This window comes from Rhea americana, unplaced genomic scaffold, assembly GCF_003343005.1.
Source record: "Rhea americana isolate MKP2758 unplaced genomic scaffold, rheAme1 scaffold_124, whole genome shotgun sequence".
Taxonomy (NCBI): Eukaryota; Metazoa; Chordata; class Aves; order Rheiformes; family Rheidae; genus Rhea; species Rhea americana.
In genome coordinates this window covers 1,619,513-1,641,808 of record NW_028185306.1, presented here as the reverse complement: position 1 = coordinate 1,641,808, position 22,296 = coordinate 1,619,513, and the positions used below count along the sequence as shown (strand labels likewise).

At 39.1% G+C, this 22,296-nt stretch overlaps 1 protein-coding gene across 3 annotated transcripts; it reads left to right on the top strand.

Moving 5' to 3' along the window:
• The first annotated feature begins 4,831 nt into the window (after positions 1-4,831).
• GCA (grancalcin) lies at positions 4,832-18,133 on the top strand. Of its 3 annotated transcripts, XM_085325868.1 has the most exons (9): positions 6,110-6,200; positions 7,086-7,188; positions 9,642-9,695; positions 12,087-12,156; positions 12,958-13,001; positions 13,271-13,418; positions 14,496-14,609; positions 14,974-15,032; positions 15,812-18,133. In XM_085325868.1, exons 2-9 carry the CDS (start codon positions 7,102-7,104, stop codon positions 15,836-15,838), a joined length of 603 nt encoding a protein of 200 aa, XP_085181994.1. In that variant the 5' UTR covers positions 6,110-6,200; positions 7,086-7,101; the 3' UTR covers positions 15,839-18,133. The 3 variants fall into 3 exon arrangements, with proteins under 3 accessions (XP_085181993.1, XP_085181994.1, XP_085181995.1); XM_085325867.1 differs by lacking the exons at positions 7,086-7,188; positions 9,642-9,695 and adding an exon at positions 4,832-4,897 and having other exon boundaries at positions 6,027-6,200; XM_085325869.1 differs by lacking the exon at positions 9,642-9,695.
• Positions 18,134-22,296: the final 4,163 nt, after the last annotated feature.

The following is a 22,296-nucleotide window of genomic DNA, read 5'->3' as shown; positions in this document are numbered from 1 at the left end:
CGCCGCGCCGCGGGCCCCGACCCCGCTTTATGCGCGTCCCGCCGGGCGCTTTCGGTTTCGTTTGCGCTACGGTTGCGGCCGTTGCGTATGTGACGGGTGGGGCGGGGCCTGCGCCGTTCCCGTCACGGCCCCGCCCCCCACTGCCAGCCCCGCGCCGCCGCGGCCGTTGGGCGGGGAGGGAACGGGGCGGGGGAGCTGTGCCCGGCGAGGGGGTGAAGGGAAACCTCTACCGAGAGCCACGAGTTTGCCGACGGCGGAAGTGTAAAACCCGCTTTCCATCTCGGGAGTTCCCAGGGCTGCTCACCGAGTGTTTCAAATTTTCCTTTTACAAGACGGAAGCCGTTCTCTAGAGGCATCTTGGGGCTCTCCAGGCACGCACCAAGGGGGGCACCCGAGGTGACAGTCTGAGCTGGTGGGAGTTAACGTACCACGGGTGGTCTGTGTTCGTCTCCAAAGTATACTTTTCTGTGGAATACAGACCCACAAAAGGCCAGCGAGGAAGTAAAACGGGTTTGCGTAGAGCAGTGTTTGCTCTGGTGTTGTCTTCACAGGTTTTTGGCATTTGTCTGCAATTTGAGCTGCATATGCTACCAGACAGTTACCTTAGCCAGCTTGAAGAACTGCACCTTGCATAAGGAGCAGGAGGTTTTGAGGATTGTGTTGAATTTCCCAGAGGAGTTGTTGGATAGTGTTTGTGAGAGGAAAGGCCTCTCTCGTGCAATGTGTTTTCACCCATACTGCTAATGTCATTGTGCCTCAGGAGCAGACTTGGTTCCTGTCCTGGGGTTTTAGGGACCATCTGTGTGGCTGAGGTAAGACAGCAGATACATGAACTCAATTCGATGTTTCATAGGAAAACAATGGAGTAAATGCACTCTATTTTTTAGGCTGCACTTGGGTTACTGTGTATAGCTTTGGTCCCCAACAGTTCAAGAGAGACATTGAAAAACTGGGGCCACCATGGTGTTTAGCGGTTTAGAGAGCATCACATGTGGTTGAAGGAATGGGGTTTATTCAGCCTAAAAGAAAAGAAGTTTTGGGGGAAATCTAGTCCCAGTTTTCCAATTCCTAAGAAGTAGTTATAGGGAGGATGCACAGTGACAGGACAAGGGGCAATGGGCACAAGTTGCTTCAGGGAAATTTTGTCTAGATACGAGAAAAAAAAATAATCTTCACTATCAGAGCATTTAGACATTGGAATAGGTTGCCAAAGAACTGGTGGAAGCTCCCTCATGGGAAATATCTGAGGCTTGGCCTGACAGGGCCCTTGATAACCTCATCTAAGGCCTTGCTTTCCCTTTCCAGGCTAGACTCCTCTGATTCTGTGATTCAAATCCATCGTGCCTGCAGCTGCTTGTCTTGCAGAGGTATGCTACAGCATTTTGCTCTCAGTGGAGTTTTCTTCAGTTAGAGGCTTCTTTTGCAGTAGATGGAGTTGCACTGCTGCGATCGTGTGAAGAGGTAACAAAGGTCACTGCCTCTAGGAAAGGGAGGATGCTTCCCAGTCAACTGCAAGTGGCAGAAATCATTTCTGAATGGTATTATAAGGTTTCTAAAAAATTCCTCCAACTATAACAGGATTTTAAATGAAATCAAGGCAATTTATTTTAGGTGAGCAAGAGAAACAACAGACTTAGGAAAGAAATTGTATGCTGCAGTGTCTATAGAAGAGTATACTATAAAAACCGTGACTAGCCTGGCTTCTATTTATCAGAAAGAACAAGAGCAACTGTCTGCTATGGATTTGATTAGATTTTTCAGATATGACTCTCACYCAAAATTGAGTCTGAGGTTTTTAAAAATTTTCTGCCTTCAGATTCGAGACAGAAAAAAAGCTTAAAATGCATTGCCTTTTAAATTMAACCCCTAAATACTGAACCATCAAAGCACAAACATTTCATATAATCCAAGTTATTTTTATTGAAATATCAAAACATAAGCACATAGATTTATGAAAAAACTCATCTCAACTGATTTCTCAAGTAATTTGCCTTTAACTTTTTCTCTCAGCACACATATATTGTAAGAACCAAAATTCCAATTTCTGCTTCACTATATGAACTAAATCAGGATTTAACGCTCCATACTTCTTTGATATCTAAGTGTCCCAAATTCCTAAAATATTAGGAATTCTAGTTTATGTTTGAAAGCTGATGTTTGGAAAGTTTTAAAAGTTAATGTTAAGTAAATGAAAGAAGATAAATTATGTTCCCTTTTATGAAGTCATTCATCTATTGCCTTCTCTGAGGAAATCCAGTAACAGTATTTACAAGTATTTTAGATGGCTTAATTAGTATGCATATTTCACTTCCTCCTTTTGGTGAGCAATTTTATAGCAACAGTTCTGAACTTAATTTCCTGGGGTGCTACAGACAGCAATGATAAAAACATGCAGACATACTACAAGTCAACTCAGATGCTCAAGCTGACTGCCAGCAGGGTGATTTCACATACCATCATCTCCACATTCCTAGACTTTAAGTTCCTTGAAGTGTCTTGTTACCCTTCTGAGAACTAGGACTCCCCCATAGTTTCTCCTCTTCCCTTGTTCYCTGCAGCTGCAAAAGCCAGGACCTAGTTATATCTCCAGGCCCATGTAAGTCACACTTCACATCACAAAAGCCCCAGGTGTCCACAAGGTGAGCAAGAGAGGGTTAGGTACCACCAGAGAGAGACACTCAAGGTTCACAAGGGGTTAAACAGGGTAGGTTTAATAAAGGACTTGCACTACAAGTTGCATGGGGAGCCCAGGGAGCTRTGAGGAGGAGTCACTGATGGGAGGCTGCTGGAGGCGCAGGTCGGACTCCCAGGCAAGACTCAACTCGTCTTTCTAGGGGCCCCTTGAATCTCCTAGAACTCTTTCCTTATTTCAGCTGCACTAACCTTGAGCAGCTATTGCTCAGGAGCAGCAGACGTTGACAAAACGGAATGTGTATGCCTGGCCCGGATGGGAACGTGGTCAGCGTGTATTTTCACATGCTGGGCCTGCTRCCACCTAYTCTGCCAGCCACTGACTCCTTGCCAGGTCTTCTGCAGGCGTTATCAGTATACTCCCCCCCCCCACTGACAGAAACATGGTATCAGTGCCACTAGTATGTGGACAAAGTTCAGACATGCCTTTCTGGTATTAGCTTAACTAACAGTTAAGGTATGCAACTGGCTAAATCATAGTGAATACATGTGTGTCTATAGTAAATTATAACATGTATGTATATGGAATTAATCAGCCCAGAACAAGGAGCATGATGTGTTTTCCCAGAGTCTTAAATTTGACAGCCATGATGACAGTCACTGCTAGAGGTTGTCCTGTGCTGATTCTTTGGACTTTACATCATGTAATACTTCAAGTAGGCTCTTTATCTTTTAGGTGTTGAGTTCGATGTGCTCACCGTAGTTCTATCGGTGTCCTGCTGACGTCAGCGTACAAGGCTGGGATGGGGAATAGCATTGCTGTAGCTCTGCTAGGCATATTCATCAGGTCACAGTTCTCTGGGCTGGAGTCTCCTAGAGGGGACACAGACTGGGACACTTTCCCCTTGGATTAGTACCTCCCTTTAGGCTTTGATTACCTTTTTGCAGGTGACACGTTTCAAAGATTTTTTTGTACTAGAAGTGATATGCATTCCAGACTTTGGTAATTTTTGCTTTTAGATCTGATTCAAAGTGAACAGTGTCTGTAATTAATTTACATTGATCTTGATGCTGTCTAGGTTTCATCCAGAATAATACTTAGAACGTGTTTAGTTATAGAGGTGTCACGTGAATATATACAGTGCTTTCCCTCTGGCTTATATAACTGTATTTATACATTGTTGTTTTTGTTTCCTATCTTTTACGTCATTTCTGTTTTACTTTCATTCTTTCCTTTCTGCTTATATGAGGTTTCATTCTTGTCAGTTTCATTCTTGTCTCCTGCAATCACTTTTTAACGTCAGCTTTATGCAAGACTTCTGAAAGTCTCACTGCGTTTTTTTTTCTCATTTACTTTCTTTGTCTCTAGCACTTTATTTGTTTGACAGGTGTTTGTTGTAAGGCCTGAGGTCTGCAGGATTTACTTGGGTGCAGCTTATGTAGATAAGTAGGTCACATGTCCACCTTGTTTCCCACATTGTATATGTAGCAGTGGTAAATCAGGTCCTGTGTTATTTATGGCAGAACAATGCTTTACAAGTATTAGAGACATTTGTAATTTATTTGGATTTAGAGAAAAAAATAATGCTGGTTGGTGCTATTGCAACTACTGCTAGGTTGAACACACAATGGCCGAGTTCCTACTCTATGAAGGAACTATTTTGAATCTCTTGCTATCTTCCAGCTGAACGCTCATGTTCCTCGCAACGTAAGAGGAATAAGACCTCTGAGACCTTTCTCCCTTTTAGATGTGGCTGAAATTAGTCACGAGGTTCATAAGCAGGGAYGCTAGCAGAGAGAGACGGGAAGGACACAAGGCTCTTTCACTGGCAACTCAGCAAAGCTGGCGCAGCAGAGCCAGTTCCTAACCCAGCACGGAAATCCCCTGCTCGTTGTTCTCTGACCGCATTGTAACATCTTCCTTGCCAGCCGAGTAAAAGTCCACACCCACAGCTGACGGGACCACTCAAACGCCAGTGGGAAAACAGCAGAACGCGGGAGAGGCCGGAGGCGCCTTTTCCGGCCGCGCCGACAGCGGCAGCGCCCGCAAACACGCCCTAGCGCCGGCGCCGCCTCGGGCCCGCCCCCAGCGGCCGCCGCAGCCACGCGGCGCCGCCCCTCGGCTCGCGGGCTCGCCGGCGAGGGGCGGGGCTCCCTCCCGCTGGCCAATAGCAGGGCGCTCGGCGGGCCGCGCCGCGGCGTTGCTGGGTGACGGCGGGCTCTGGGTGTTGCGGCTGCCGCCATGGCCTACCCGGGCTTCGGAGGGGTGAGCGCGGGCGGCGGCGGCCCGCGAGGGCGCGGCTCGGCGGCCCTGACAAGGCGACTCCCTCTTCTGCGCCAGCCTTGGGGCCGGGGGCGCGGGGGCCGGGCCGGGCCGGCGCGCGCTCGCTCGCTCGCGGCGCCGTTCCGGTGAGGCCGGGCCCGCACGGCCCAGAGGAGCGGGCCGGGCCGGGCCGGGCCGGGCTGGGCTCTCCCTCGCCGGCTCCGCGCAGCGCCTGCCCGCAGGGAGCCTGGCGCGTCCGCTTTCTCCCTCCTTTCCGCCCGTCCTTCCCTGCCGCGCCCACTGGGGCAGCCTGGGCCGGAGGGAGATGTTTCTTCCCGGGGCTGCCCACTGCACCGGCCCGCCCGGTTGGGCTCGGGGGAAGCGGCGGTGTCCGGGGCGGTTGCGGCGTGGCTGCTGGCGGCGCTCTCCGGGCCCTGCGCGCGACGCGAGTGCTCGGCAGAGGAGGCCTTGCCCAGRGGGCAGAGCAGGCGTGTGGGCTAAGTGCACTGCGCGTGTAAAGGTCTCTTGCAGCTGCTTACACAGAGGGGCCCCATGGAAGACCGTGGTCGGTGCTTAAACACTGCCAAGGTCTTGACACGAAGCCACTGGAAATAGAACTTTGAGCTGGGCCTTGCCCGTGTGCAAATACAGTTGCATCATGTTTGGTGTTTCTTGTGTGCAGCTGGGTCCTGCAGTGGTCATAGACACTAAACTATTTTTGCTAAAAATAACATCCTAGGGAGATAGTACTACTGGAAATACTATAACTGGTCATTTAGTTAGGTCATAAAGAAAAATATGGTAGTAGTAGTATAATAGTAACCTTTTTTTTTTCTTAGAATTTTTCCTTGGTAATTACATGCAGCCAAAAGCATGTAAAACTGTTCTTGGAATTGTGCCATTTTATTTTATTTTTCACTGAATATTTTCAAAACTGCTTTTGGAGGAGATAATTTAACAGTATATTCAGGTATATGGCTGAGTCTGAAGTTGATTTACTTTTTTACAATAAGGTGTGCAACAGATGATTCTTAATCATGCATAAAGTACATTTTCATTGTGAAATAGAAGTATTTCAGCTTATTAATATGAAGGTACTGATTTCTTTTATTTATTTGTTTTTTTACAAAAGTATGGAGGTTACAGTGGTCAGATGCCTGGAATGCCAATGGCAATAGGACAGCCAATGGCAGGAGTGGTACMAAATATGCCTTATGGTGCATACTCTGGATATTCTGCATATTCTGGTACTTACTCTGCTGCTGCAGACCCCATGTGGACTTACTTCAGTGCAATTGCTGGACAGGTAAGATAATATAAACAATATAATTAAATAAGCAGCTGTCAAAGCACCCGTAGTAAAATTTTGGTTTGTGTTTTTTATTGAAAAGTAATACCTTAGCATAATGTTCTCAGTAAGAATCATTCATCTTCAGGTAAAGTGTAATATTCAACAATAATTGTAATTATAGTTGGCACTAGAGTTTACAGTAATACAGACTTGATAGACATTAATAAGCTAAAACTTATCAAAATATATTAGCAGTTCACCTTCAGATTCTTGCTGCATTCTTGAAATAATATTTCTTCTTTAGAATCTCTGTACTGTATTATACACATCAGTATCATAGTTCTGTATCCAAATAGCAGAACCTTAAAATGCAATTCTAAAATTCTTAGGCTAGAAATTCAATTAACTTTGTTCTGTACTGCATACAGAAATTAGGTAGGAAGGTATAATGTGAGGATATGACTTCCCAGGTTAGTAGCGCAAGGACCTAGAGTCTCCAAAATGGATGCTGCTTGAAGCATCAGGTATTTTTTTTTTGGCATAAGGTCCTATATCTAACATTTATGTTCTTTAAAATTGCACAATTTTTGGAATGGAGGGTGGGCTAATGAATGTCATGCGACTAGACAGGATAGGATGTGCTAGCTTTGAAAAGCTATATGTTGTTTAAAAAAGGTATTAAATACTGCAGATGTTTTTATAATGTTGCTAACAGATAGTGATAACAGTCCTTGTACGCCAAAAATCTGTATTAGCATTCGTTGTGGCTTTGAAATTGCAATGCTCTTATTAACATTCCAATGTTGCATGATAAAAGGAGTAATAGGGAGTTCTGTAGTTTAGAATGGGGGAAAAAGACCAATGGGGGTTGGCAAGGATTCACAGAGGTCATGTGCACAGCCCCACAGGTTACTAGATGGTTCTGGGTTTTGTGGTGCCAATATGCACCTTCTCAAGAGCATGGATCTGCAGAAGCAATGTATTTGAAGATCTCCAGTTACAGGTGAGTGACCTTCTTTTTTAGATTAGAAGGGCTGCTTTTTTCTTTTGCCATCTTAAATTGCATAGGCTCTGGACCTCAGTACTTCTATTTACTTCTGCTTTGTGCTGCCTTGACTCTGCCTGGCTAACTACTATCTTATTCATTTCTCAGTTGGTGTGGAACAGTGTTGTTTTCCTCCTCTCCCCTCCCCATTTTATAATGAGTTGTATCCTGCCCCTTTTTACTAACTTGTGAAAACAGGGGCAGATAGAGGAAGGCTATTGTGCTTGTCTATTGCTACATGCGCTGCAGTTATCAGATACTCCAAATTAGTTTCTGAGAACTGGAATTTTTTTAGACCTCCTGAACAGCTAAGCTGTGCTTGTAATGCTATTTGCTTTTTCTTGATTTCCTCTCTTCCTCCTGAGTGCTCAGAGTACTGTGACGTGTTGAGGATAAATGGTGCAAGTGAGGAGGGCAATGAGTGCCCTCCTCATTGTCCACCTCAGGAGGAAYGGTGTCCTATCTGTGGTGTTTTTTCCTACGATTTCCTTTGAAAATAACATTTAAACTTTATTGGTTGCAGGCCAGATAGCCCTATATTTTTACAACAGAGTCGAAGACATGTCTGAACAGTTTGAGTAATGTGTATCCTCTAAAACTGATGCTGCTGAAAGTAGTAAACAAAGTATTGCTTTTTGTCTGGTTCCTGGAATAATACTAGAATTGAATCCCAAATTGCCTTCCTGGAATTACTAGGTTTGAGTGCCTTTTTCTCTTTTATCCTGAGATTGAGCCATATCCTGATCTTTGGGTATGAATGTGCAGCTTATTGTTAGAATGCTAGCTATTCTGGAAACATGAAAGTTTTGTTTGATGTTTGTGAGAAGATGATGGCACTGCCTTGGGTAGATAYAACAGAGATGCTGACTGGAATTCGGTCCCTTTCCCAGTATTGTGTTAAAACTGCAGTAAACAGCCAAAAGCATCCTGTGGTTGCGAGAAGCACCTCAAACAGTTCTTGTAAGTCCTTCTGGCCTTTCTTAACAGGTAGAGGTGGTTGCATCTGCTTTCTTATTAGGTAACTGAATTATGGTGATGAGAGGGGGAAGTGACAAAAATAAGGTATGGCTTTTTTCCCCCTGCTTGCCCCGCAAGTGGGGAGAAGTGGAAAAACAGGCTTTTTGCCCAACGTGTATACTTTATTTAACATTGCTTTATCTGAGTAGCTAGTAATGAAATGAATAGTAGTAGCTTGCTTTTGGATTCAGGATTGTTTTATTCCACTGTCTTAATGGGAGTGATAGCTGAAAAGACAAGTGACTTAAATCTCTTCACACTCATAGCAATTTCCTCTTTCCTCTAAATTCTCGAACTGAGATGGAAGACATTTCTGTCATGGGTTACCTTATAGCAATGTTAGTTCAAATAAGCTTTTCTAGCCTTTAGAAATCCTTGTTCTGTGAAGGAGTTTTTTTTTTTTTTAAAAAAAAAAATTTAAACTTTTTTCATAATATTGCTAAAGGAGTGCAAAATTTAATGGTAGGGGCTTTCTAGTGTGTTTTGAGGGAATATATTCAAAAAAAAGATGAAAATAAAATTTGCACATCCATGTGCTGTTTAAACTTKTATTGTTTGTAAAACAGTAAAACAGTGGCAAAAAAGCCAACTTTGTGTAATGCTGAAAGAGTAAAATGGGGAGATTTCATAATGGTGACATTGCTCTTTACATCTTATCAAGGAATTTGGTTTAGCTGTCAATAAGCCATGTTGTTGTCCACTAGTAGTTACATGAGATGTGCTTCATTTTGAAGTTCTGACAGTAATACGATAGCTAAGGCTTTTTAGTGTGTGTATTTTTTTTTTTTTTAATTTTTCTTTCACTCCAACTTTCACGACTGTCCTATGAAAGTGTTTGAGGCCAAGACAAGTCTCAGTCTGAAGGCATTATCTCTCCACGGTTTCAGGCTCATCAGATGAGGTTGTTTTGCTCTGTGGAACACAGAAAATTTAGTGTCCATTTGCTCCCTCATTAAGAGTGTCTTGCTTCCTTCACCAATGAGTGTTGGCAGAATTTACAGTTTCTGTATGCAAGTCTTCATCATCCTTGTCAAAATCAATGATATACCCCCACCTCTCTACTGGAACTCCTATTAAGCTGTGAGTTACTGGTGTGTGCCATTTCATGTCTGTTTTTAAGTGTAGTATCTTTTTTTGCCACACAACAAAACCTTTATGCTTGTATGGTGTTTCTTCCTTGCATGAATGTATTTGTGTAACGCAGTATGAGTGAAGTGATAGAAATTTGTTTTTTTTGTGGACCCTTTAAAAAAAATTAACTAAGCACTTTTTGGTTTTGTAGCTGATTTTTTCTTAAATATAATACTATAGTAAATTTAGTTTTTTGTAGGGGGAATACAGATTCACTCCTGAAGTATGAGGCACATAATCACAATCTGTCATCTACCTTGTAGCAAGACCAGTGGGGTGATGGAAGCGCTGGCCTTGGCTCTCAAAGAACTGAGCAGGTAGTTCTGAAATTCACAGAAGTATGGGAATTTAATTGCATTCTGTGAGAAGGATGAAATATCTCTGAATCTCATTGTACTTACAGGTTGTCTTTAAGATTCAGAAGCGTAACCTCATTACAATTTAAGCTATTCAGTTCACTTTTCTCTTTTTGTGTGAGCTTATACCCATTGAAAAGTGTCCCCTTTACATTTTTGAGAGAGGCATGGTGCTGTGGGACTTTCTACCTGGGTTGAGTATGGGAGGATCAACAGTGTGCTCACTGTTGATCTGATTTTGCACTTGAATGAGGCAAATGGTAAATGAAGAACATACTGTTTTCCGGATAGTACACAGAATATTACTAATCCTACTTTACTAGTGCAATGGGTGAAATTTGGCTTTCTGTAACAGTTGCCTCTTCTCATACTTTTCAAAAATGAAGGTGTTTTCTCTGCTCCCTAGTGACATGCAGTTTGTAAGCAAGTTACCTTTAGTAAGAATAAAGTTAGTATCACTGAGGAATTTGTGTGGGTCTGCTGTCTTCCTGGCCTTACTTGCATAGTCCTGAAAAGATAATGTGGGAAGGATGAAAATCAAGTACAAAGTCTTTGGAAGGGAAGGGAGGAGAAAATAACTTCAGTCTGTTCATGGGACAGGCTCACCAAATGTCAATCCTTCCTTTTCTAAGACTTTACCTTTTTGTATATTTTTAAAATAAATATCTTAGTGAAAACTGTGGTACTAGAAAGTTTGACTTTGGTGCTACATCCCCATAATTAAAGATTTACATGAGTCAAGTGATAAAATCAAAAATTACTGGTTTTCTAAAATCTCCCTAAGAGATGAGTTCACTAATAAGTGTTGTTTTTCTTATGTGCAGCCTCTGTCATCTATACTCATTAACCACTTCAAAATACTGTTTTTCTCAAACTAGTGCTGAGCTCCAGGGAAATGGGGTCCAGCCAGTAAGGCCTTTCTACAAATCTCTCAGAGAAGTCAGAAGATCTCAGTTTAAATTCCTYTATGTTCAGTTATAAAGAAGGTGATCTCGTATTTAGTTTATTTCATGGAATGCTGGCTTGAGTCATTTTCAGAATATCTAATATGGGTGTTCCCAGAACTTATTTTCTGATTTTGAATCTTCAGAGGACTGATCTGTATGTTTTATGATGTTTTGGTTTTCGATTGGTCTTTATATCTTGCTCTGATTTGTTATTTCACTCTATCGCTAATCAGTATTAGCAAGGAAGGGAAACAAATGTTCAGGCATGGATTTTTTTGTTTGTTTTCATTGTTTTTTTTATTTTGTTTTGTTTTTAAACATGCACCAAAAACAAGTTGGAGACTATGATGCTGAATACCAGACAGGTGCAAGAAAGGGTGCAAATAAAATAATATTGACTAACAAATGAAGTTTCTATGATTTGTAAGTCAGATTGGAGAGAACGAAGGCTGAGTGCTTTCTGTTTATTGCCTTTAAAACAGCAAAATCCCAATTCACTCTGCCATGCTTGTGTGCATGTATACTGCAGGCCSTTAACTCACTAATGAAATGCAGTGTTGAACATCTCCAGTATGATTTTTGGGGAACATGAATGTTGTATTTTTCTGTAAATGACTGAATGAATAATGTCATCATTTAATGTGTTAATATTTGTCAGCTGAGCTGAATTAACTCGTGCCTTTCTGAGTCTATGTTAGTAGAGAAATAAAATGTATTAATTTAAACAGTTATGAAGTCAGCTTTTGTGGCTTAACTTCTGTGCATGTTAAGACTGTTTTACTTCTCAGTTGCAGCAGGCTAAATTCAGTGGCAAATAACAGTAGCTTGCTTGTGATACAGCTTCTTTGGAAGTTTTCTTTGTAAAAGCAAACAAACACTGCTTGAAACTGCACAGCAGTTACTGTTACTCAGGTTGGATTAAGAGTAACATCCCTACATTAGGCAAAGGTGTGACAACAAATATGCAAGTGGCTTCTGAAATATCAAGAAAAGATGTAATAGGAAAAGGAAAAGTATCTTTTGATTATTTCAAAATGAGGATGCTAATGATCTAGAAGGCATCTTGATATTAAGTACTTAAAATGATATAAAGTATCTTAATCAGCAAGTTGATSAAAATTTTTGTTCATATGTAAATTCTACGTTAGAAAATACCTTACTAGTGCTCTGAGTGTGTTCAGGGGATGTTTAATTATCCATTTACCTTCTCACTTCTGTTAGTAAAGCAGAGATTTCTACTTAACACTTCTGATTTAGATYAGGTGCTCTTTTGTTATAGTAACTTCTTAATGATGTAAGAATGTTTAGATGTCAGTACAGGTATCTAATGCATTAATAATCACAGGTAGTTTTTGTAAGTTAAGTGTGTTGTCAGTTGTGACAAGTGTATGCATTTGTTCCACAGGATGGAAAAGTGGATGCTGAAGAACTACAGAGATGTCTACTGCAATCTGGAATCAGTGGGACCTATTCTCGTAAGATAATGAATGTTATGCTGTGGCAGAATGGTTGTCTTTTATTTCTGAGTACTGCTTTTATGGATATTATTTCTGTTCTTAGTTCCTTGTCAAGGAGGAGACTTCTTTGGCTTCTTTCTTTTACTCAGTGATGTCTGGTAGTGTTGGCATTTCATTCATTTCACTGCTAGTTCTGAAGATCAGCATATATGCTAGCACATCTGTACAGGCTTTCAGTGCATATTCTTCTAATTATTTTYGTCAGCTCAGCAAGAAGAGCAGAATACATTTTCTGCTCAAAGATTTTTCCCATGTTTAATTGGATAACACATGCAAAAAACAGGCTCGTCTTCCAAACTAGCTCAGAATGCTGATCAGAGTCTTTAGTTTTTTATAGTGATTCTAACTTTTGTAGGTACCTCTGCTTCTTGAGATACATTTCTAATAATGATCTTATGGTTCTTAATATTATATTTGACAAGTATAGATTAGTATTAGATTTTCACCACTGCCTTGCTGACTTCCTTCTGAGGCACAAAGTTGAGAAGACTGAGGGTTTTTATGCCTTATCTATTTCTGTCACATTTGAAAATTAAATAATGGTAGGAACAGCACTCCTCCAAGAGAAGTTAATTTATCAGTTAATTTATCTGTAGTGGTCCTACTAAAAATTTTGGAGCATTTTTAGGATTCTTCTACCTGACTTTTTCTTGCTTCCAAAAATATGAATTCATAGTCATTGTTATTGCTGAAACTAAGTATGAAAAATGATACCAATGATAAACATTTTTTTTTTAATTATTTTAATTACCCTTTCAGCATTCACTCTGGAAACTTGCAGAGTTATGATATCCATGCTGGATGTATCCTTATATATACACCTATTAAGACTTTAGTGGAGTTTTGGTATCGCCTTAAACCTGATATGGAAAAACTTGAATTTTAAATTACCTAAACTTGTACTTTTGAATACTGGTTTTGTTTGCACATTTGCAGTGAGGTGTATCATCTTTAACCACACTGTTTTGTTTGACTTGCATACCTTGTATTTTGTAACTTTACAGAGTGTCCTCATTCTTGTTAAACTGACCAGATTTTTGCATAAGTTATTCTTATTAACTGAACTAAACAGAGAGATTATACAGGAAAAATGGGATTTAATGAATTTAAAGAACTCTGGGCAGCTATCAATGCCTGGAAGCAAAACTTCATGATAATTGATAGAGATCAAAGTGGGACTGTGGAACTTCATGAATTAACTCAAGTCATTGCAGCTATGGGTAAGCAAGCATGGAGGTTTTTTCATAATCTTTACTTTCCATTTTTATACAGTTTATTTTAATAGTAAGATAAATGACAGATTATAACAATTTAAAATACTGGAAATATGATCAGATTTCATGGCCGAGAGTTGTATTGTTGCTTAGATTTCRTGTATGGTCTCTGAATTGCACACTATCCAATTAGGTTAGAGAGAAGGGAGAACTCCACAGTTTTACTACTGGGTTTTGTAGGGAATGATATTTTCAAGTGGGGAGATGGATTGTGTAAGGAATAAGAGCTCAAGCTTCCTTTTAAATAACTACTATATGCGAGATTGAATGTGTTATTCCCTTTAATGACAAAGTCTTAAATGAAACTTTTAGTCTTTTTCTTTTTTTGGGGGGAGGGGAGAGGGGGGGCAAGGAGGTATTAGCCCTTCTGGTAAAAAAAATTGAGAGATGAGACCTTGTCTGAGTGTATTATCCTTAGACAACAGGTGGGTGATTGAAGTACAGTCTCCTTAAGAGAACAATATTTCTGCACAGTGTAAAGGGGTACTCAGAAGCCATAACAAATCTGAATTCTGATACAGAGTAGGTGCATACTCATGCTGCTTCTTTGGAGTCAGATTTAGACTGACAAATTGTTCTTCCTTTACACTCTTAAATATTAGCTATGACATAGTTCTCTGGTTTCTGTACTGAAAGTATCACAGCAGCAGTGTAAACTAGCAATAGCCAATGGATTTTTGTCTTCATAAAATTTAATTTGTTTGAGGAGCAGTGATACTTATCTATCTTTTTTCTTTTTTAGGTGGCTTTTAAAACTTGCATTTTGTTATAGTATGTGTATAATTACGTGTAGCATATATTTTTGCATGGGATATTACATATAAATATATCCTGAAAGAGTTAGTGGCTGTTGCTTAAAACATTAATTTTGAAAAATTCATGTTCCAAATACCTGCTTCAGGTAGACCTCTGAAGAAAATAAATGAATAAATAAAAGATTCTTTATTCACGTGTTACCCCCTTCTCTCTCCCACCAAGGCAATGATAGATGACTAATATAGAACTTCTGACTTTTATGTCTAGGTTACAGGCTGAGTCCACAAACACTGACTGCTATTGTAAAACGTTACAGCAAAAGCGGCAGAATCTTTTTTGATGACTATGTAGCATGCTGCGTGAAGCTACGGGCATTGACAGGTATCTTTCTAAAATAGTTTATAATTGCATAATATCCTTCATCTGTTCAACTAGATAGCTGTGCTAAAGTCTGATTTGGAGGCTTTGGTATATGTGCAAATGCAAATTGTTAACGTAATTGTTTAACAATGTCCAAGTTTTGGGGGAATATTTTGTGCAGTATTCATTATAGCAGAACTCCTTCAGGCACAGAAAAAGAGAGAAATGGTTAATTGGTTCTAAAGTTGTGGAAAAAGTGACTTGAAAACACTGTAAGCAGTAATTGTAGCTGAACTTGAAAACACTTTATTCATCTTTGTGTTTTGTTAATAGCTTGTGGAGTGATGCGTAGCTCCAGTTTATTTGCATCTTATCCTTTCCTTAGATTTCTTCCGGAGAAGAGACAACATGCAACAGGGATTTGTGAATTTTGTATATGATGATGTAAGTATTAGCTAATACAACTTGCCACATGGATTTGATAAGGATTTTTTTTTTTTTTTTAATCGTGAACTACAGCAGTGTGAGCATTTGAAATCTGAACTTCTGTTAAACCTTTACAGTTTCTCGAGAAGAAAATTCAGATAAAGGCATGGCCATCAATCATGATGGTGTGCATTTTACTTATGTATGCTACTGTCTTCAAATACATCATTAAAACATCTGCAAAGCTCCTTTATCTTCAAGTTAGTCCCATGGTATAATTCACTTGGGATCTTCATATTGAGAACATAATTCTTACGGTTGATATTGATTGCTTTCACCTCTTTTGCTACGGGTTCCGCTGAGACTAATACTGCTTTTTAGTGGTATAACTGTTTATTACTATACAAAATGATTGCTAGATCGTCTCAGAAGCTGCCAGTATAACACAGATAGCAGGCTGTAAACTGTTCAGTTGACTATCATTTTGACATGCTATAACTAACATTATGAAATCAGATTGAGTGGTGAGCTTTATTGCTAAAAACCCTAAAGCAGAGCAAACCTTAGATATGTCTTCATACAACTTGCGAATTTTTTTGTCTAGTAGACAAGTTCAAAGTTGTTTTCTGATCTTAATTGTGGTATTTAAACTTACTTTCTTTCTCTACATACATATCTACTTCTGGCAGGATGGAAGTAGTCCATTCCTTTTGAGTATGCTTAATGGTTAGTGTACTGGCATAAGTCACATGTCCAGCATTGCCAAATACTGAATTGCTTATTATTTCCCCTTCCAGTTCTTGCAGTGCATTATGGCAATCTGAGTGCTGAACTCCTGGAGAAAAAAAGGATCACCAACCTGTTARAGTTTCAGTTTAGAAGAAATAAACTGAATCTGCTGTGAATGGAAACTATTGCAGAGATTTGCGTCTTTCTGCCTGATAAGACATCTACTTTGATAGTTTAGGGTTATGTGTTTTTTGTTCTGTTTTTTTTGTTTTGTTTTAAATGCACAGTTCTGACTAATAAATACTTTTTACATTTTTTAGTATTTTTAGAAGCATGTGTATCTGTGTAGTTCCAGACAAGTCAGTTTCTGTGTTAAGCTCCTGAGTTTATTCAAGAATAAAGCTTATGGTCAGAAATATAGGCAGTTTTTTATACATGGATAGATAACTTACACAAATAGAATATCAGCCTAAAATTTAAATTGATGTAGGTATTTTTCATCAGTGGTAGTATACTGTCTAAGGTGGCATACACTGCAGAACTATGGGGGTTTGAATGAACTACATCAATAAATTTCATTTTAAAAGCAAAATATTCTAGGTAAAATTTTCCCATACCCCCAGCTTGTTGCTATAGGGTTTTTTGTTCCTTTGTTTCTTTTTTTTCCGAGGCAAGCTATTTGTCTATGTATGCATCAGATAATACTATTCAAGTAGAGGTGTAGTTACCTTCAGCTGGCTTTTTTTATGCACCTAATGCTTCTCCCCAAGGAAATCTGGATTTTTATCAGTTTGGCTTATCTCAGAGGCTTTCAATGAATCTTCATCTGAATCAGTAAAATTACTGGCCAAATAGACCTTATGTGGTAAACACACCCCATGCTTTTCTCTAAATTCTCTTAAACAAAGTAATTTGGAGGAACAGAAGTGTCTAGCTTGACAATAGATACTTCAACAGCACTCTTAATCAAAATCATTTGTGAAAATGTGTTGGCCTGAATGGCAAACAATTATCAGTTTTAGTACTCAGATTTTGTGATTGGAGCTATCCATGAACGTGAGGGACTAGACATGGATGTAACTTCTAATTTTACTGGAAGGATGGAGCTTAATATGATGTACTGAGATCGTTGTATGTTTAGGAATTTTTGGAAAGACCTTGTAGCTCTTTTTGTGTGTTTGTGTAGTTCAAGCCAATAAGTGGTGTCCTATATAATCCTGTGCTTTTTATGCATACTCCGATAGTGTTATCAAATGTAATTCAGGTATGATTCTGCTCAATATTTTTGATACTGAGATGTATTCAACCTTTTTGGATTTCTGTTAGAGGTGTTTGCATTGTAGTAACTACAGTTAGTCACAAACGAAATATTCACATCTTGTTGTTCATGACTGAAATGAGTATGATACATTTATTTGTGTATATTTAGGCTTCTTGCACACATGTTTTCATGGTGATGTAAAAGTACTGAATAATATGCTTAGTGTGCAAGTGCTTTTATTTGTACAGTAAACAATTTTCCAAGTCATTCTGGAGATTTTTTTTCTGGAAGCAAAATATTCCAGTAGTGTTGTTAACTGTATTATACAAAAACCTGTTATACAAACAGAATTTGTTGCAGTTCATAGCAGTTAAGTATTTTATCTAGATCAAGTTATCTAAACTTTCTTTGTATTTCCAGCTTTACAATATCATAAAGTTTTAGTGTATATAAAATGTAAATAATGCATGAAAGAGGCAGATCCCTTCTATGGGAGACTTTAATTTGGTCCATCTAATTTCCATTCCAAAGAGAATAGCCATATTCTGCATTCATTAATAATCAGTGAACTTCCCAAGGGGGCATTAGAAAAATAAGTAGCTAGATGAAGAAAAATGTTTTTTCATGAATAATGCAGTTCCATTTACTACTCATACATAGATGTTCAGTGAGGAAAATAAGCTTGTCACAGTGATACCATCATGCAATTRTAAGGATCAGGATGTGGTCCTTTAATACCTCAGACTCAGTGTTGTTGTGATTTACATACGTGATCTATTCTGTGAATCTTGTTTATTTTCTTCTAGAAGAAAATAGCAGCAGCAAATAGCTTTTCAAACCTAGAAAAAAATTATACTGAAGAGTAGRCAGGTGTATAGTAGACTCATGATTCACTGATGTAATTAAGTACATATTCTTCCCAGTAAAAAGGAGTTTTAGATTCAGCATAAAAATGTCACAGGTCATTCTGCATGCTSTTTGTGCACTGACTAGGTAAGTAACTACATATTAATTCTATATCTGGACAGCTCTTGAAAGTGTGCTAATTGCTGCATACTGAGTGTCTCAAATCTGAATCAGCCTTACAATTTACTAGTACTTTCATTAAAATTTGAATTTAAATTTGGAAGTGAGACTGTGTTCCTTGATATTTGTGCATAGCTGTTGTATGCTGGCGATCAAACAAACACCTCCACATGTATTTTAATGATGGTTTTCATTAATGGTAATGAGGTAAGAGGTTAGTAAAGAAAGAAATGGGGAACTTCTAGTTTGCCTTGCGCTGCATGTTCCCTTGCAATTTGGAGGGAAAGAAAAAAGTTCTTCCAGAAAGAGTAAATATATATGACTGCAGCTCCACATAACGTATGTTTGAATAGTTTGTGGCACCTTATTCAAAGGTGTGTGTGTGTGTGTGTGTGTGTGTGTGTTGCAATTATCTTCAGTTAGGTTTGCTCCATATTTTCATTATCGTTCTGTGAAGGATTAGGATGTCAAAAGATAATAAACTTTAATATCTACTGCTTATCTCTGGCTATAAGATATATCTTCTAGCTCTTGTAGATATCCTAAATATTACTAAACTTTTTATGACTTGATTTCATGCGAATTAAAAGAATGCTAAAATAATAGAATTATCTTGTTCTAAAAGCCTGCTTGAATGAAAAGCTAAAGCACTGCATAGAGAAGAATAGATTTTTCTGTATTAGCTTCGTGTGTAGACATCTGATGTCAGGTTAAGTATGTAGGCTTTTTTTGCTTTAAATTAACTTGARAATGTGAATCATGCTTTTAGTGTCCACATATTAAGTTAATCTGTAACAGTTTTTCCAAGGAAAATTGTTTATGGTATCTCTTGCCATCAGCCAGAAACAATGAGATCTATTGAAGTAGTGACTTCCAATCTTTTTGGTTTGCAGATTCTTTTTCTCTCCTTCTTCCCTCCCCCCCCACGCACCCTCAGCAGCAATTTGGAATAATGAGTTTATATTATGCTTTGCAGACCCTTCAAAAATAGGATTATAGGATGATTCAGATTGGAAGGGACCTCAAGAAGTCATGTAGTCAAACTCCTGGTTAAAACAGTGTCATCTGTGAGGTCAGACCAGGTGATTCGGGGTTTTATCCAATCTAGTCTTAAAAACCTCCAAAGATTGAGACTGTGCATCTGATACAGAAATAAATAATTATTTCTCAGAATGTAAAATTTAATTTGGCAAGATAGTAACAAGAATCCCCATTTATAGTTTGTCCTTCATGGGAAGTGACTGCATGTGTTTCAGGATACTCTCACATCCCATCTTTATTGCATCAGTTTGCTCTTTTAGGAACTCAAGTATTTTTAGGGATATAATTAATTCCATATGGTGCAAGGCAGTGCTCAGTATTTGACTTGGAAAAACAGAAGTTGTTCTTCTGCCTTTACTGTTCCTTTCTGCACCTGCTTGCACACACATGCAACAGTTGTAGCATTTACTAGGGGAGACATTTTACAGAAGTCACTTTGATTAAAATAACAAAAATATTGCTATTATTTATCTGAGACTAAATACAGGCGCTAATGAAATTATAATAAATACAGCTTTCTGATTTCTGTGTTTTTAGCTATGTGAGGTTTCCTTTCTTATATGATGACTTATTTAAGTATTACAATTTGTTTTATTTGATCTTTCAATCATCAGTAGAACATAGCAGACTCTTCTCCTTAATTTCCTATATGTTCTTCATTTTCACTATACTTGCAATTCTTTACCTATTACATTTGAGACAACTTATGTCATGTTTTACACTTGAATGAATGAATGAACTGCTGTGTGTTACTTTTCCGTAGAGCTAGCTTGGAACATGTCATGCTTATGTGGTACATTTGAGGAGTGTATACATGTGTTTTGGTGAAAAGTTCTTAGCATGAAAACTATTCAACTTTTCTGTGTTGAATAAAATGCACCTCAGCTATTGAAAAAGCCATTATAATATTGGTTCCACTAAAATATTGTTGAAACATCTAAAAGCCACTCTCAGGGTCTGCAGAAGTATTGTTGAAAATTACAAACTGCTCTGTTTAAGAGTGAGTGGAGTATATAGAAAAAAAATCATTCTGTGTGCCAATGCAGGGAGAGCACTTTGAGAGTGTAGGTACCCTCTGTACCCAGTTCCCACTGTGAGGTAAATCTTGGTAGTTATCACTGTTGCATCCACTGGATTTAATTACTTCTGATTTAAGCCATCTTACAAAGAGTCTAACCTTAAATGTTATTCACAATACTCACATCTATTCACAAAATAAGTATATTTAACAGAAGTGTGTAAGAATGTGAAGGCTTTTAATTTGCAGAAGCAGTGTTCTGTACAACTTGAATTCAAGAAATCACGCCTTCCTTGCCATTATTATTGCAGTCTGTCAGTATTCCATTCACGTCGGGGCTAGCTCAGCAGTGCTCAGACTGGAGAGCACAACTTGGATGTTGTGAAGCAAACTCTTGAGGTTTTCCCTTAAGCAGGTAGCCGGAGACTTTATAAAGCAGTGCTTTTGKTTTTTTTCAGAGGTTACTTGTAGCGTTGATGAGTTGTGTTCAAGTTCAGATGAGTGACCTGCACTCACCAAACAGAGGTAACTGCTAGGCGGGTCTGGAGCAGGGAGGGGAAGGACAGCTTTGCCTGGGGATAGGAGTGAGATGGGAGACCTAGGAGATGTGCTAGGTGAGCATATGTGGTGGTTCCAAGCAGTACTCTGGAAAAGAGGTCCTCTCTCTCCCATAGGCAAGAGTGGCCCACCTTTATTGTCACCTAAGTAGCATGATGTGCTGTCTAAAGAAGGAAAAAGGACACCAAAATCAGTGGTTCTGTAACTAGTTTAGATTAGACCTGGGGAGAACAAAATTGAAGACTACAATGTTAGCTTAATTTGGTGGACTAAATTGCTTCAAACAAAACTACTTCTACTTGATTCTAAAACATTGAACTTCCCTGCTGAGATTTCTCACTCCCACTGGGTATTTTTAACAAGTATCAGTGCTCTCTCAGTTATAAGCCATTACCAACAGCCTTTTTTCCTCAAGCACTGAAAAGGGCCTATCTTTTCTTGAATCCAAGCGACAAGTGGAGGAGAGAAGACAGAATGAGTGAGAAAACTGAGGAGGAAAAAGCATGCAAATGTTTTCATGCTTTTTGGAAAGCAGATGTGGGTAGGCCAAGATATGTATTACACATGCATGTTAATGTAAATTTGTGCATGTGTGTGGACATGCACATGCCAGTGGTACAGGTTACTGCACAGCTTAAATATTGAAAGGCTCAGAATCTCTGTTGTGTTTGCTTTCAATTCTGAATTAGGCCCACAGCTAATGTAACTTCATGCAGAGCTCTGCTGCTTTGTACCATCTCACCTCAGGCATTTGCTCTGATTGCCTCAATTGCTTTGACACCTGAGTTGTGTTAGCTATTCATAAATTTGCAGGATAGTTCTCCATATCTACAGGTTAAAATTTACACTTACATTTAAAAGCTGAAGCTAAAAAATAAGTAGCCAAAATGACTGCTTAAGCAGGACCTGAGCCTATTCCCTAAAGGTCTGAGTGAGAGCCTTTATGGATATGTTACAACTGTGTATTGCAGTGTATGCGTATGCAACCCTTATGTTATTCCCAGCTTTATTTTTTATAACACAGAGGTATTTCTACCAGTTCAGAAACAGACTGGACTTCAGGGGAATGTTGCCTAGAAAAGCTGAAAATGAGAGAGAATTTTTGCTTTTCAGAAAAGTAACACATTTCCAAAACCAATGGTTTGTACCTGTGTCTAGAAGAAAAAAAGCTTGAAGCCATGGGTCTTCATGTGCCTCAGTATACTTAAAGGAAGAAAGAAGGTATCTGAGAAGACAGATCTTTCTTCTTTGGCAGAGAAAGGACAGTTAGAGTTCTCCTAACTGGAAGTTGTTGTCTTACGTGTTTTGTTTCTCCACTCATTGGCAGATGTTTAGGGAGCTTTCAATCTCCGTAACTGTGCAAAGCCTCCCTTATTTAGCCTCATTTCAGACTCTTCTGCTTGATAAATACAGATAAACAGAAGCAAACGAACAAAGCCTCTGAGAGCCAAGAAAAGCAGTAAGAGAGGGAGCTTTTCCTTCACTTGGAGCAATGAAACAGTTGTTGCTTCTCCCCTGCCCCAAATCTCCTTCTCCAGCCCACTTATTTTGTTCAGTCTCTCGGCAAAGATGTGAAATGAGAAATGATGAAATTAGACAAAATGCATTTTATAAAGCAACATTCATGCATTATATTTTTTCATTAATTT